The following is a 15726-nucleotide window of genomic DNA, read 5'->3' as shown; positions in this document are numbered from 1 at the left end:
AAAAACTTAAATATGCCAAGCTTTGAAAAGTCATAAAAAATCAGATTTCATTATATTGCGCCCAAACTTTGGATTTAGGCATTTGAATGTTATAGCAAAAAAGGAAAAATATTATGAAACAGCTTACGCAAACAAAGTTTTTGGGCTGATGGCCAGCAATTCCGCCATCAATTATTCTTACTTGCGTGCAAGTTTGTTAAAGATTGTTTTTACTACTGACTGGGTTGCTCGAGCTTGTGATTCATCTTCCGCCACCACACGCTGCCCTCCTGCACGCCAACAAAAATTGTTCTAGCACCCGTCGGTCAAAAACTTCGAGTGCTCGCTAGTCCTCCTCGAGTAGTGTCCACAATTCGTGCCCGCAGAGAACCACCAGCCTTATAAGCGTTTTGTACACAATACATTTTGTGCGAGGGCTAAGTCTGTTCGACCGCAAATGATTCTGAAGTCCATACTGCCCATAAATGCATAGGAGTCACACTGCCATAAACATGCAACTGAGTAAAACGCATTCTAATCATCCCCATATTTTCATTACTATTGAATCAATTGAAAAACAAAAATTGAAACCATGCATTTATGTTAGTTGAACATACATGGCATAACATTTTTAAGTACAATACCGTTATGATTTGTTTAAAATTGTGTAAAAAATAAAAGAAAAATATAAATGTGATTGACATGCGTTTATTCGCACTTGAATGATTCAAATTAAACGCGTAAAAGTCACAGCATGCCGTGGTGTACTGAACAGTGTCATCAAGGTCAGTGCATTCCTTGTTTATGTTTCGACAATTCACGTGTTTAGAAAATTGAAAATTGTTCTAAAATGTCTGTACTCGAGTATTTGTAGTTTTACGGTGATGAGGATAGTTCCGAAGACAACGTTTCGGTAATAGGTGAATCCGCGACTGGTGATAGTGATTCGGCGGAAATTTTTTTGGCTCAGAAGAAGGATTTCTCGGATTTGAACCAACTAATGAGCAATTTCATGTTAAACAGTTTCCGGCATCGTAGATTCACTATTTGAAATCTTTAGAAGACTGTGAAATAGACACAGGGAGTGACATAGATTCTGAAGAAAGTTTCACTGCCAGTGAAGAAAAATAAATCAGAAGCGTTGCAAAAAGCGTCGTCTTTGCATTAGGGTAAGCTTCATGAATGCGGGTGTAAATTAAAATGTGGATCAAGCATTTCTAAAGAAGATCGAATTCATTTGAATACATTTTTTGGGGTTCTTGATGAAGAAAATCAAAAATGATACTTTCGCCAAAACGTGCAGCGTATGGAAGTTCAAAGAAGACGTCGGTACAAATATGACAAAGATAACCCAAAAAAATGAATAGCTACGTGTTTCAACTTGTGGCCTCGAACAACTCTTCAGTTAAAGAAATTTTTCTTGAACACTTTGGGCTATAGTTACAACTGCGGGTGAGTAACTTTCAACTTCATAAATATAAAGCTCCCCTAGCTCCCTTTACGTTTTGCTAATCGAACTACTCATTTACACAGAAACATGATTTATCGGTGCGTTGAAGTAAATCAACCAAAAAAATCTCTACGAGGAAGTTATGTCCGAAGCACAGCAAAACTTTCAAGACTCGCAAGAAATTAAAGTAACATATGCTCTATATTGTAGAAAAATGCGAGTAATGAATACATCACTTGTGCGCTTGGGAAAGAAAGAGTGTGAGTTATGTTTCATTACAGCACAACATCGCAAGACAACAGGACATCCTGTGATCGCTAACGAAAATTCTTGCCTGATCTGCATTCGCCATGATGAGCATTCTAGAGTAGCGAGAATGTCACGTCAAGCTTAACGCTTAGATAAAGAAACAGTACTATTGAAAACTGTGGTTTTAGCCGTAGATCTCCAAAAGATATCGTATTTAAGTCAACTGCTCGAAAATTTGTTTGAAATGTTTAATTACCAGGTTGTACAGCTACCTTGGCTTGAAGGCTTTAAAACGGTAATCTTTTCTCGACGACTTATGGCATTCAATCAGACGTTTGCTCCTGTTGGAAGATATGTAAAGTGCTTTCCGGTTATTGCTTGTTCGTAAGACGAAACAACGACAGGCCGGTCTGCGAATGATATAACAAGCACATGCCATCGGGTTTTTGACTGGTATAAAAACACCAAAAAAATCGTTCTATGGCTGAACAATTGCGCCGCTCAAAACAAGAACTGGGATTTGTTCCTTCACCTGATGTACTTCTAATAAATTCCGACAATATCAAGGTGAAAGAACTAACACTGAAATTTTTCGAGCCTGAGACATACACTGCCGGTACCCGGATAACTGTCCCATAATGAAAAACAACATGTTGAGAAAACGGCGATTTAATATTATCCGTGAATTTTCGGATTTCCAACAATTACACCCAGAACCAATGACCATAACAGTTTCATGGCAGCACAAGTTTATCGTTTAAAAAAAAACATGGATGGAATTGGTTTAACGTTATACAACTTGAAAAGAAGACAAAATGGGACAAAATATGCGGGTACATTTCAAAAGTACTCGCATATTTTGTCCCATCCCATATAAATTCAACCAGCAACCGGCAGTATTATTGGCAACGTAGATTGTACTACAGAAAAACAACATTAGTCTAGTTAATTAAATGTAATACTTCTATATGCCTAAAATAATCCGATATACACTAATCTAGAGCAAAATTATATGTTTGCAGTTTATACCACTATGCAGTGAGACTGTAATGCGGGTACTTTCAATATGGGACAAAAACAACTTTGTATTTTTTTTCCATGTTTTTCCATACAAAAGTATCAATTTTAATTTTTTTCTAGAAAATATGATAACAATTAGGTCGATTCCCAATGATAACTCAAAAGTGACCAAAATCAGTATGGGACAGTTATGCGGGTACCGGCAGTACAGTGAGTCGTTGGAATGTGACGCTGTGCTGGAGAGTGGTTTGTCGTTCTCGAAAAAACAGCTCCAAACTATCATGTCGAAATACTTTCAGTTTGAAAACTAATTTGAAGTTTAAACAACGTGCACAAGGAATAGGGCAAAGAAGGAAAAAAGAATTACTGACCGTATTATGGCGTAATATGAGAAAATATGGCGGAAAAAGAATCTGAGGATGACGAAGCAAATTAATAAATTTCTTCGAAATGCTCATAAAACTGCTTAATTCATGATGCTCTTTGTCCCTCGTATTAATATACTTCAATTTGCCTTTTGATTTATAGTTGTCGTAATTTTCAGCTTCATATTTGCATCTCTGAGTCTGTTTTGCGCAAGGGAATGGTATGGTAGCCTTCAAGCGTTACTAACATCTATTTCTGTACCGTTTATCCCAAAACTACTTTCTCTGCTGTCACAGTTTGCTTCACTTTGTTTTGGGGCACAACTAATAAACTAAATATCACTTAAAATATCACATACCATGTAAAAACCTTGAGAAATTGCTCAAAACTGTCTGATATGCTATCAATAATTGCAGTCAACATTTAACCGGTTTGCCCGAATCGACATAAGAAAAGGGTGAACTGACCATTTTTCGGGTGCCAGTGCCAGTGATGTTGGTAACGCGTCAAATGTATGGTAGCTGACAGCGATGCCATCCCCGTGGTTTTGCGTTTATTTGTAACATGGGACTGACAATGTTTGATACTTTTTTCATGATTCTTCGAACAAACCGACTTTTTTTTGGTCTATTGAAAGTACATGTAATGTGAAGAGATTTCGTTGGTTTATCTTAAAAATGATGAAAAATCACATGGAACTGTTATGCATTTATAGGCAGCATAGTAGACACGACTTCCGTAGATAATACGCCTCCGGATCTCATGGCTGCTATCGTTGTCCGAAGTTACCAGTAAGCCAAGGCAGACAAATTTGTCGAGCTCATCGCCCTCACATTACTACCTAAGCGGACGAATGAACTGAATAATCAACCTGAAATACTCACATAGCATTAGTTTTCATCCATCGTAACCTTAATCAGTTGCATCAGCTTTTCAGGAAAGCCGTCCTCTTCGATGATCTTCCATAGCTCTCTCGGTCAATTGTGTCATATGTGGCTCAAATAGTGATAAATAGATGGTGCGTAATGACTGTATACTCATGACACTTTTGAAGGATTTGCCGCAAAGTGAAGATCTGGTCCCCAGCCTTTTTTGTAGATAAGGCATATAACCCAATCTTTCCACTCCTCCGATGGCTGTTCAGTATCCCAAATCTTAGCAATCAATCGCTCCGTTCCGACACCATTTCTGACGGCCGGTTTGTTGTTCTTCAGCCGCTTGTTGGCATCCCTTACCTCGCCTATCGTTTGGAGTGGCACGTCTCCGTCCTCCGTACCCGCATCGATGATGTAATTTCCATCACCATCCTGGTCCTTTTGCTGTACTCCATTCAAGTGTTCATCGAAGTACTGCCTCCACTTTACGGTTACCTTACTGTTGTGTCGCTTTTTCACCTCGGAAAAAAAATTAATAAAAACCACCTGTTTTATAGCCACTGCCGAGGAGATCCCCATAAATCTGGTTTAGAAAAAAACCCACATTCAAGACATTCAGTAATTTTCTATTTACTCATAAATTACTGTCACCGAAGCTCCCTCGAGATTTTCAGTGATGTGCAGCAAATTCCATATCGTGCATTGCAAGTCAATGAATTATCTTTGTTAGCAAAAATTGTGTTAGCAGTGATAAATAACAAAGAGTGATGAAATTCGACATTGCATTATCGTTCTAATCATTTATAGCATCGTAAATATTAGAACATATAAAAAAATCATTATTCCAGATAAGAAATTGAAATCGAAAGTAAATAAAATAGGGTCGTATTGCATAAGCTTGGCCAAGTAACTCGTCTCATTTAGAATACATGCTTGAGTCGAGTCGATTCGTTCTCTGTAATAGGACCCATAAGATAGTTGAGTGTTAGATTATTTTTTGTCCATATCAAACAAGCAGTAACACATTTTACAGTAATACCAAATAACATCAACCCTTATCAGCTGGGCCAGAAAGGCTTCCGAACGACTGATATGATGTGACCCATACAGATAAGTACTAGCAGATTAGGTGCATAGTTTTAAACTGGCGTCCGTCGGGAATCACCCTTCGATGAATCAGACAGTTGCGAATGCGAATGTAAAGCGGAATCAGTTTCAATTCGAACCTGTGATATACATAGAAGCAAACTCACGATGCTTGTTTTTATAATTGAATTATTCGGTTACATAATTTAATATGATTTCCAATAATCTTCTTAGAGTAAACTTTTTGTCTTATTTATTTTTGACTACATTGCTAAATTAGTAATTAGTATACTATATACATATAAAAATGGGTTCATAAATTTTGTTTGGTTGTTTTGTTATTAAAACTGACTCCTACAAAACAGAAGAAAAGAACATACAAGTAGAAACAAGGGTAATTCTCTAATCAAAGGTAAATCAAGCGGTTCGTTTCTTCAAACGAAGAATAATTCACAACACAGGTTAAAAAAAACAAAAGCACCAACATAAAACTTGGCCTTGAGAAGCTCTGTAATTAAGCAATCAAAAATTATCCCACTGAATAAAACAATTGATTAAAAGCACCGCAACAACAATTTCTGACACAATAATAGAACCAAAAAGCGTGTGTGGAAAACCAAAATGAACTAAACGAGTCTCCTATTCCCTAGTCATAATTCCACTACCAATCCAGATCTGTTCATTCCAATGTATTACAATTTTGCGTTCAAAAAAATGTATGAAACGGCAGCTCGCATTTTTTTTTTCTTCAAAACATAAAACCCTACCTCAACATCTACGTAATCTATCGCGTGAGTCAAATTGAATTTGGTCGTAAAACGACGAGTCGAGCTCCAAGAATACCAATATATCAAACCCTCGGAACCCTAGTGACAGCCACTTAGCAGCACGAGCTTCGCGCCGATTCCGCTATCACCAGGTTGAAGTCCAGATTGCTCGGTCTCGGGAAGCCCTTCTTAATGCCATCCCAACCGTCCTCGACCTTATACTCGCCGGACTGGATTCGATTATACACCTCCTGAGTGACGAGGCTGAAAGCTTCCCGAACGTTCACACCAGTTCTGGCCGAAGTTTCGACAAAAATCAGCCCGTGCTGCTCGGCAAACGAACGTGCTTCCTCCACGCTAACCTCCCGCCGCTGGACGCCATTATTGACTAGGTCAAGCTTGCAGCCTACCAGCGCAAATACGGGCCGGTGCGGTTCGATGTGCCGCTTCGCTTCCATCATCCACAGCGGAATGTGCTCGAAACTGGCATGGTTGGTAATGTCATACACCAGCAGCACCCCGACCGAATTGCGATAGTAAGACTTGGTGATCGAGCGGAACCGCTCCTGCCCGGCAGTATCCCAGAGCTGCAGCTTGATGCGGGTGCCATCCTTGACTTCGATCAGATGAGCGAAGAAATCCACGCCAACCGTTGGATCGGATAGCTAAAATGAGAATTGATAATGTTTAGAATGCGTTTGTAGACCTTTCAAGTTATTAATTTTTCGCTTAGCGTTTGCTTGTATTGTTGTAAAACGGATTTGACACCTCAAGAAGCCAAAAAACAACACGTTATTTGTGAAACACAATATAGGTATAGGTTTATTTCAACAAGGAAACAAACAGTTGCATCAAACTCAATATACTTCATTTTTCTTGCGCGACTTAATAAACTATCAAGTCTCAGCTTACAAACAAAAATTGTGAAAGGTACTGAGGGAAACCAAAAAAAAATGCAACTTAATAAAATAAATCATTAAAAAGGAAAGTAACAATTTTTGCTTCTTTCACCCATAGATTTATGCTAATTTTTGTTTGCTTTGCTGGAAACTTAGATTAAAAGAAATGCACCGCCTCCTGCCGCGTTAAACAATGGTTGCCAGCGCAAAAGAAACATGGAAAAACATATACCATTTGACGCACCTAATGGACGCAAATGGACCTTGAAACGCACAATTGCACATGATGATATCAAACCATATACAGAGGGGTTTTTATGCGATAAACGAAGAAGTAAAAAACGAAGAAAAAATGCTTAGCAATTGCCCATTGGTGGTGTGTATGTTTTTGTTCCGAATCCCAACCGTGCACTGCTTAGAGGTCAATCAAGTTTGCTCATTGGTAATGCAAGTGATTCTGATTCTGATGCTCGAATTTTTCAAACTTGAAGCCATTTAAATGCACTTTGTGTTTCTGGACGTTGCTACGTTCACTTCCGGCAGGCTGAAGTACATTCGATATTTCACAACAATCCCAAGCACACTCACAGAGCAAATAAATCGATTACTGCTTACCTCCGCGAACTTGCCATCCGTGAAATATTTGAGCAGCGAAGATTTTCCCACCGTGCTGTCGCCGATTAGAATGTGCCTAAACTGATAGTCGAAAATTGGCTCAACCATTTCTGCTGTGAATTCCTATCCGCCCTGCTTTCTTGCTATCTGCGTAGTAGGCGCAGATAAGCGTGCTTTGGTGGAGTACGACTTAGATTTGTTTTAGTTCCGCTTGCGCCTGGCACTGGAAGCCCCTTAAAAGCGGGCCAGAAACTATGTTGCACCACTAACAACAGCAGCACCAATAACCGAAACAACAGCCAGTCAGCCGAGCGCTGAGTTAGGAATATTGTAATCTAATCGGCCGTACTTTTCTAGTTTACTTGTTAAACCTTGACCGCTGCAGCAGCAGAGCAGCACATCTCCTTTATTAGATCGGTGTAAAACGCAGTAGTAGTCCTATAATCACCAGTATGCGAGTCTGATAAGGTTATATAAATGCTGGCTTCCTGCTGGTGCTAAATCACTCCCTACACTTAGTGCGTTTCAAAGATTTTTTTATGAATTTCGCAGCGAAAAAAAATATTACACTTTTCACGGAGAACAAACACCTTGTTTTCTGATGATGACAGTTTTAATTTTATTGACTGACTGACTGAGAAAAATCTCTCGCTAGAACTGAAACCAGCCGTTTGCTATAAATGTGCTTGGTGCCATAAGAGATAGATTTTGGTATTCTACTTTTTAACGAACTGAAAATGGGTCTGAACTGGAAACTGAAAATTGTGTAGAAAAAAATTTTCTGTTCCTCATCAGTCGTTTGCTCTGCTCATGTTGAACTAGTAAAATACGCAGTGGTGGGCACCATTCCGCTAATTCGCTAATTAGCGACGCAAATATTCAGTTAGCGGTTTAGCGATTTCGCTAATTTTTGAACAGGTTAGCGAAACTGTTAGCGTCGCTAAAATTTTAGTCTTCGCAACGCTAATAGCTAATTCGCTAAATTTTGTAGAGAAGCGACAATGGAACCATTTAGAGAAACTGTGAATTGCTGATGGCGTAGGTAAATTGCTTCGAATGATGAACATACTTTACTGCGAAAGTTACTTCTAGAACGTTTGTTTCATTCAAACCACGTTCAATCGTCTTAAATGTCTAAAGTCTTACGACACAAGTGCAAGTCAGTCTGTTTATCCTAGAATAGAGTTCCAGTTATCGTACAAGCCACAGGAGCATTCTGAAGAACAAGCATAAGTTCTAGATTGAATTTTCGGCACACCAAGAACTTTTGTAAATTGCAATCCGCTTGAAATTATGACAACTTTGGTTCTACTTTTTCGATTCAGATAATAATTGAATTTTTATGGAAACATTCCAAAAAGTATCTATTTTTTATGCAAGCTGAATAACTTTTGTTATTTTTTGTTTTCACAAAATCGAGTTTGACAACCGTTTTGTCAATCTCTTATTGTGAATAGCTCTAAAAGTAATTGTTTTCGTTTGTTTTGCCACAAAAGATCAAAGTGGTCCTAATCTTACAAAATACGAGCAATGAATATAGCGATATGACTATTTACATATTAATAAGTTAGCGATTAGCGAAAGTTCCGCTAATGTTGGTTTAGCGCTTAGCGTTTAGCGATTATCGAGCTAAATTTTCCGGTTAGCGGCTTAGCGATTAGCGTCGCTAAATTTTCGGCTAGCGGTGCCCACCACTGAAAATACGTATTAAACAAAACCATCCACTAACACTAGCAGATGTAGAGAGGTGTTCTCTGTAAATGATAGAATGATTGCACTTTCAATTTATATAAGCTAGCTCTTACATCTTGGATGCAACCAGAAGAAGAAAAATCTAGGTATATACAGATCCTAATGCAAAAAAGCTTAATTCATGTTATTTGATATGTATATATCAAATGAGCGTATATGTATAATATTTAATTTTATTTTAATGATAGTTGAACGTTCCCGGCGATGCTCGGGATCAATAGTTAATATTTCATTGCCGCATCAGCACAATCCACTTCAGAACTATTCCGTCATATTTCATATCTTATACGTCCATCATCACTTCAAATACAACATAAATATACTGATAACCCACAGAACGGATATACTCATTTTGGATTGTATTTTTCGATTTTTGACTGTTTTACAAAAACTGCAAATCAATAAAGTATCGGCATGAGGTGATTGCACGTCTCTGGGAATCATCGCGGTTCCGTAGATAATTGAATAGACCATTTTACGGACTGACAGGTGTCACGGATCCTGCTGATGATGATGTTGCTGTCAGTGGTTCCGAGCTTTCTATCAAAATTTCATTTATGAATTGAGCTCAGAAACGTCTCGTAAAATGGTCTATATGGGGTGGCCATTCAGGGCTATTTTCCAGAAACCGCAAATCACCATCAATGAATTCAAGATGTTGTGTGGGTTCATCCAAGTTCCGAAAATACCCATATTGCGTGGTATTCGGGCCATTCAGTCGTGTTCAGTATTTTTATCGTTTTTTGAAAAAAAAAGAAATCTACGTAAAAAAAATGAACATGACCATTTCTGCTAAGTTCTCCTCTTCAATGAAATCTAAAGAGAAGAGCTAATATTTTTTTTTGCACGAAAATGTTTCTGGTGTCCAAGAAATACGCCTCACCGCAAAAGATAAAAATAATGGTCGCAGTGGTCCAAATCTTACAAAAAAAAGGAATACATCTGAGGAGAAGTGAATGGTTTCCGATTACTAAAAATTGTGCTTTAATTCACGAAACTATGCAAAAATTTTTAAAAAAATATTGTCTGTGGTAGATTAAACAACAAAAAACGTTTTTAAAACATGGTAATGACAAATTGCGCCCGTTTGTGAGCTTACAGTAAAAATTCCATGTTTTACCTTTGTTATACTAAACAAAGGTTATAAAATCGTTCGAAAAACGCAAAATCGATCCAAGGCCCGGAGGGCCGAACCGTATATTCCATTCGACTCAGCTCGACGAACTGAGCAATGTCGGTTCGTGTGTATGTGTGTGTGTGTGTGTATGTGTGTGTGTGTATGTATGTTGTCTGTATGTATGTGCCGCAAAATACTTACGCACCTTTCTTATAGAACGCAATATCCGATTTTGACGATTTTATATGCAAATGAAAGCTACTGTGCTCCCCCAGAATGCTACCGAGTGGATTTTTGATTATTGGCTTAGATTTTAAGATATTAATCATAGAGTATTTTTTAACATAGGGTGTTTACCTTTTAAGGCAAAATGGATGGCATGGAGAGCCATATGTTATACACCAATCGACTCAGATCGACGAACTGAACAATTTCTGTATGTATGTGTATGTGTGCCTGTATGTATGTATGTGTAAATATGTTGTTTATATGTATAGTATATTAAAATCGAAGCAAAAAAAATACAAAATAAGCGCTCATTTTACAGAACGCATATTCCGATTTTAATGTTCGCATGCTCAAATGAACGCCCTAGAGCTCTTTAAAAATGATACTAAGTGTAGCTTGAAATGTAAAAATTTGACCGAAGTATATTTCAGACATGGGATATTTTACTTTTTGGATAATTCATCTCTCTCTCCCTGCTTTCTCTTCTTTTGTATCCCTTTATGTTGTTTTTTCGTATCACTATTTATTTCTCAAAAGAAAACAACAATCTTCGACAACTTTGCATAATTTTTACACTCTTCGTAGTGCGGTTTTATTGGTGTAAAAAAATACCCTTTGGCTTTTTCTTAAAAATTTGAATTGGAATTTGGAGGAAACCGTAATGCTTACTTAGCTCCTATTCTGCCTTGCGAAGCTTCCGTCCTCACTTTCTTTAAAATATATATTAAATTGTACGTTGAACCCAGATTTGCGAAGAATAAATTCTACAGCTTTCGAGAGCCAAACATTGTAGCAAAATCTAATCTCACAGTGTTCAAATGTAACACAATTAGCGATGCAGATATTTTGAAAAGCTTTACCAAAGATGTATAGACCTATTTACGTACGAATATTTTAGTGCCACCCGTTTGCAATGCTACGTTTTGAACAGCTGGAAAACTTTTCAGTTGAACACTTATTCTGTGTTTTAAATTCAATCCTGAATATACTTTTCACTCGTGACCAGGAATCTACAGTTGATGGTGGACGTAATTGGCAAAACAAGGAAAAAGTGTTGAGAAATTGTGAACATCGAGATGCGATGATTTACAGTTTGGATGAAACTGAAACAACTTTACATGGCTATACACGTTTTTTAGTGTGCGCAGGTGAAAACTTCTAATTAAGGACTAAGTGCAAACAGAGTATCCATGTTATTCCGCTTCTCGTTATCGCAGTGAGTTTTATAAAGTCTTCATTTCGAATTTTATCATACAGCCTAGACCTTCGAAAAGAATAATGTTCTCGACTACACTCTGAAAATCCAAAATTCACAAATGACGTAAAAAACCTTCATTTTCAGATAATGCATTTGAGATAGAAATAAATTGACAACTTTCATGAATAGTTTTTTTTCTGTATAATTCTGAATTATAATTTTTCGAAAACAGGTTTGTAGAAATTTGCTTCAATTCGTAAAAAATATAAGATGCTGATTCATAATTCTAGGCCTTGCGATTTTTCCTTTTAACTAGCATTAAAAAATTGGTTTGTGATCGAAAAATAACACTCATGTACTCCAGTGAAAACATCCATAATATTTGCGGAACCCACGTCAAGCTTTAATTCAATGATCGTATTTGGTTCATTCTCTGAAAACTATCTTTTAAATTCGTTTCATTCATTATTGGATTTACGTTGGTATATTTGGATTTGTGGTTTACTGGTCTAGTAAGTGTAAAGTAATAGGTAGTTAGTATAACAAAGGTTTCTGCACCACTAGGTGGATTAATTCAGGTTTTTATGGTTACAATAATAAAAAATGTTCATTGACATAAAGCTGTATGAAAAGTTGCGGTGATATGCTATCTCGTTTACACATACGCTGAGATGTTAGCCCTTGAAACATGGCGCGATGCCATTGGGTTATGTTTTCTCGGTAAACTTTCATGGGTTCACGCCGTTCGTTCCTTCGCTTTTTTCTGAAAAACGGTTCATATAAACAGCTCGTTCGCCCATCCCTACGCGCACTCTCATATCTAATGTGACAAGAGCGAAATAATGCCTTCCATCTCTTCACATGCAAAAACCAGACAAATATCAGCAACACCATTAACGTGAATAAACATTTCCAAACTAGTTTCTAACCTTTTCAAAAATCAAAATAATTCGGTTTATTCGCATTGAAAAAGCTTTTGAAGGCTGTTCGCACTTATGTGAACTCTCATATGTAACTGTCAAAATGTGCGTGATGACCCAAGTATGATGACAGTTCTACAAGGTATGCTACATTTTTGTCTATCAACGCACACAAACAAATCTCGTTATGAAAAATTTCGCGTTTTGTATGGAATTCAGAACATTTTTGAAAATTTTCTCGTTTTATGTTTTTTTATATCTGATTTTTTTAGTTGGAGAGTGCATCTCCAGTTGAAACACACTAGAAATTGATATTAATTTAGATTTAGTGTGAGAAATTGCGACAATATGTCGAAATAAAATATATAAAAATGCTATATTTCTAATAGTTGGAGCATAATCTCAGTCATTGTCATAGCTCATGACTTTTGTTACTGTATGAAACATAAGCGACTCTATTTAGAAGCGCTATTAGAGTACAAGAAAAAAACGAAAAGTGCAAAAAGGTTACCGGCAAATTGATGAAAAACAGCATATTTTACCTGAACCGCAGCATGTTTATGTATTCCCCACAAATAAAACATGTTTCAACATCATTTCTATAACTTTTTAGGAAAGTATGTTTTATAAGTATGTTTAAAATGCAAAATCATTTCAAATTTCATACAAAATTGGAAAAAGTTCATAACGATCACTAATACTAATGCATCGAGGTGAATAGCATACCTTTTAGAACTGTCATCTATACTTGGGTGATGACAAAAGCAAAAATATTTCCTTCCTTCTTTTTCGCACGCAAAAACCAAACAAATGTCAACGCGAATTTTATTGAACTCACCCTCGCGCTGGAGCTCTTTCTCGCTTCCTACAATTTTCGTTAAAAAAAAACAACATTATAGTTGTCAGTGCACATCAGAATCCTTCTCCGCTGTCAAATGTCACTTTCTCCTTATTCGGCGCAGCTTCGAAGTCGACGAAGTTTCCACACACGCCAAAGAACTTCCTCTTTCTTTTTGTCATCGAAACTTTCCGGAGGTAGGTTGTGTTTTATTCTGCGGTGTAATGTTTTTACTAGAAAAAGAGCTAATTATGTTTGAATTAATGGAAAACTTTTATAACGATAAAGCGTATTGATGTTTGTGTTAAACAAGTGGGAAATGAAGTGATAATTCGTAAAAGTAAAAGTTTACAATTGAGATATTGAAAACCGCGTGTTGACGGCAGCCATTTTTATTACTAATAAACTATCAACAGTATTTTAATTTCTTGCTTTTATTTCTATTTCAGGATAGTGGTGAGTATTGCAACTAGTTAACGCCAACTCGAAATTCAGTTCGTGCTACGTGGAACGATTTTTCTCCTTGTCTACATGATGAAGTCAAGCATGGCCATGCACCCCTCTGAAGTGCACTGCACAGGAATGAATCGGAAACCTCATGCTTCTGACGACAAGCGAGAACTTATTCATTAAAAAAAATCGTCCTTCATTTGCTCAAATACATAGCTAATTTTCGGTTCCATTGCAGTTCAGAATGGTTTCGTTTCGGCACTCCCCAACTGCTATCACCTCGAGAGCTCGCAGTAAAATGCGACCCTCGAGAGGCAGTGAGATAGACCGATGATGTGACTTCTGATCAAAATCCAATGTTTGATTTCGTTGCTAGGGTCTATCCTCACTCATTCACTCAAGATGGGAGCGTATCGTTACGTACAGGAATTGTACCGCAAGAAGCAGAGCGATGTCATGCGCTATCTGCTGCGAGTTCGTGTCTGGCAGTACCGCCAGCTGACCAAGTTCCACCGTGCCCCCAGACCGTCCCGACCGGATAAGGCTCGTCGCCTGGGCTACAAAGCCAAGCAAGGATTCTCGATCTTCCGGGTGCGTGTGCGCCGTGGTGGTCGTAAACGCCCAGTTGCCAAAGGTTGTACCTACGGTAAGCCCAAAAGCCAGGGTGTTAACCAGCTGAAGCCCTACCGCTGTCTGCAGTCCGTTGCTGAGGTAAGTTTTTTCTATTTCAACTAGGAGTTGAGTAAATCAAATGATGAAGTTTAATCATAACATTCACACTGAGATTAACAATGAAGGCTTTATCTTCCTTGGATGTCTGACTTGATTAAACTAATTTATGCTATCACATCTAACATGAAATGTGCTAATTTGCTATTCTTTTTTCGCAGGAACGTGTTGGTCGTCGTTTGGGAGGTCTGCGTGTGCTGAACTCCTACTGGGTTGCCCAAGATGCCGCCTACAAGTACTACGAGGTGATTATGGTCGATACCGCCCATAACGCTATCCGTCGTGACGCTAAGGTCAACTGGATCTGCAATGCCGTTCACAAGCACCGTGAATTGCGCGGTCTTACCTCGGCCGGCAAGAGCAGCCGCGGATTGGGCAAGGGATACCGGTATGCCCAAACCATCGGTGGATCGCGTCGGGCGTGCTGGCGTCGCCGCAACCGTCTGCACATGCGTCGTTATCGTTAAGATGTTTGATCATTTTTTGCTGTGAACAGATCAATATAAGAATGATGAAAATGACGAACTGGTTTTCTTGTTCAAGCTTAATTTCACACTTACCGTCACTGTTTAATTGAAAAACCACTTCACTCACGACCTCTCCTGACGACTTTCAAAATTGCCGACCTACTCGCTAAACTGAAGTTCGAAGAGGCTTAAAATTAAAGGATAATTTTTTTTCCAACAGATTTAGGACCCATATTACCAAAGCTCCTATGAGCAACACGTTTCATTTAAAATACATTGACGAGTTGAGTCGACTTGACTTCTGTAATAGGGCCCCAAACCACATCGTTTTTTTTTATTGTCTTTCGTACAACTTGTTCCTCCAACTGAAAGGCCCTATCCAAGCATTCACTCTAAAAGTTATTGCTCGAAGATTTGTCACATTTCGGTGAGTAAAGTGTCAGTCACGTGGACTGTGAGAAGAGTGAAATGAAAATTATCAGCACAGATGCCCACAATAAATGGCTTGAGCTTGACATGAACCCCTCGTATTCAGTATTTCCCAGGTCCGAATTCAGGTGCCGGGGCAGATATTTTCGTGGAGCCCTTTTTTCTTAAAAAAAATACAATTTAATATTTTGGAATGACAACGTTTCGCTGGAAGGTGACGAGCAAAAAAAAGGTCTCCACGTCTGGCCCAGGGCTAAGGGGACCCTTGTGTCGGAAGGCCCGGGGCATTTGC

At 38.2% G+C, this 15726-nt stretch overlaps 2 protein-coding genes across 2 annotated transcripts; one reads left to right on the top strand and one right to left on the bottom strand.

Annotated features, from left to right (window-relative positions):
* Positions 1–5197: 5197 nt before the first annotated feature.
* On the bottom strand, positions 5198–7922 carry LOC129717828 (ras-related protein Rab-39B). The gene is made up of 2 exons (XM_055668010.1): positions 7307–7922; positions 5198–6457 (listed from the first exon to the last, which is right to left on the bottom strand). The coding sequence occupies exons 1-2, from the start codon at positions 7412–7414 to the stop codon at positions 5906–5908; spliced, it is 660 nt and encodes a 219-aa protein (XP_055523985.1). The 5' UTR covers positions 7415–7922; the 3' UTR covers positions 5198–5905.
* A 5775-nt stretch (positions 7923–13697) lies between these two features.
* Positions 13698–15059, top strand: LOC129729191 (60S ribosomal protein L15). Its single transcript, XM_055687685.1, has 3 exons — positions 13698–13815; positions 14186–14520; positions 14700–15059. Exons 2-3 carry the CDS (start codon positions 14212–14214, stop codon positions 15003–15005), a joined length of 615 nt encoding a protein of 204 aa, XP_055543660.1. The 5' UTR covers positions 13698–13815; positions 14186–14211; the 3' UTR covers positions 15006–15059.
* The last annotated feature ends 667 nt before the right edge of the window (positions 15060–15726 follow it).

The sequence above is a fragment of the Wyeomyia smithii genome, chromosome 1 (assembly GCF_029784165.1).
Source record: "Wyeomyia smithii strain HCP4-BCI-WySm-NY-G18 chromosome 1, ASM2978416v1, whole genome shotgun sequence".
Classification (NCBI taxonomy): Eukaryota; Metazoa; Arthropoda; class Insecta; order Diptera; family Culicidae; genus Wyeomyia; species Wyeomyia smithii.
Note: the sequence above shows the minus strand (reverse complement) of the source record. Positions and strands in the feature narration are given on the sequence as shown.

Bases quoted from the DNA above. Each gene is read 5' to 3' on its own strand.
- LOC129717828 (XM_055668010.1), bottom strand. From the start codon at position 7,414: ATGGTTGAGCCAATTTTCGACTATCAGTTTAGGCACATTCTAATCGGC. The intron at 6,458-7,306 runs GTAAGCAGTAAT...TTCTCATTTTAG, and splicing joins CGGATGGCAAGTTCGCGGAG to CTATCCGATCCAACGGTTGG.
- LOC129729191 (XM_055687685.1), top strand. From the start codon at position 14,212: ATGGGAGCGTATCGTTACGTACAGGAATTGTACCGCAAGAAGCAGAGC. The intron at 14,521-14,699 runs GTAAGTTTTTTC...CTTTTTTCGCAG, and splicing joins GTCTGCAGTCCGTTGCTGAG to GAACGTGTTGGTCGTCGTTT.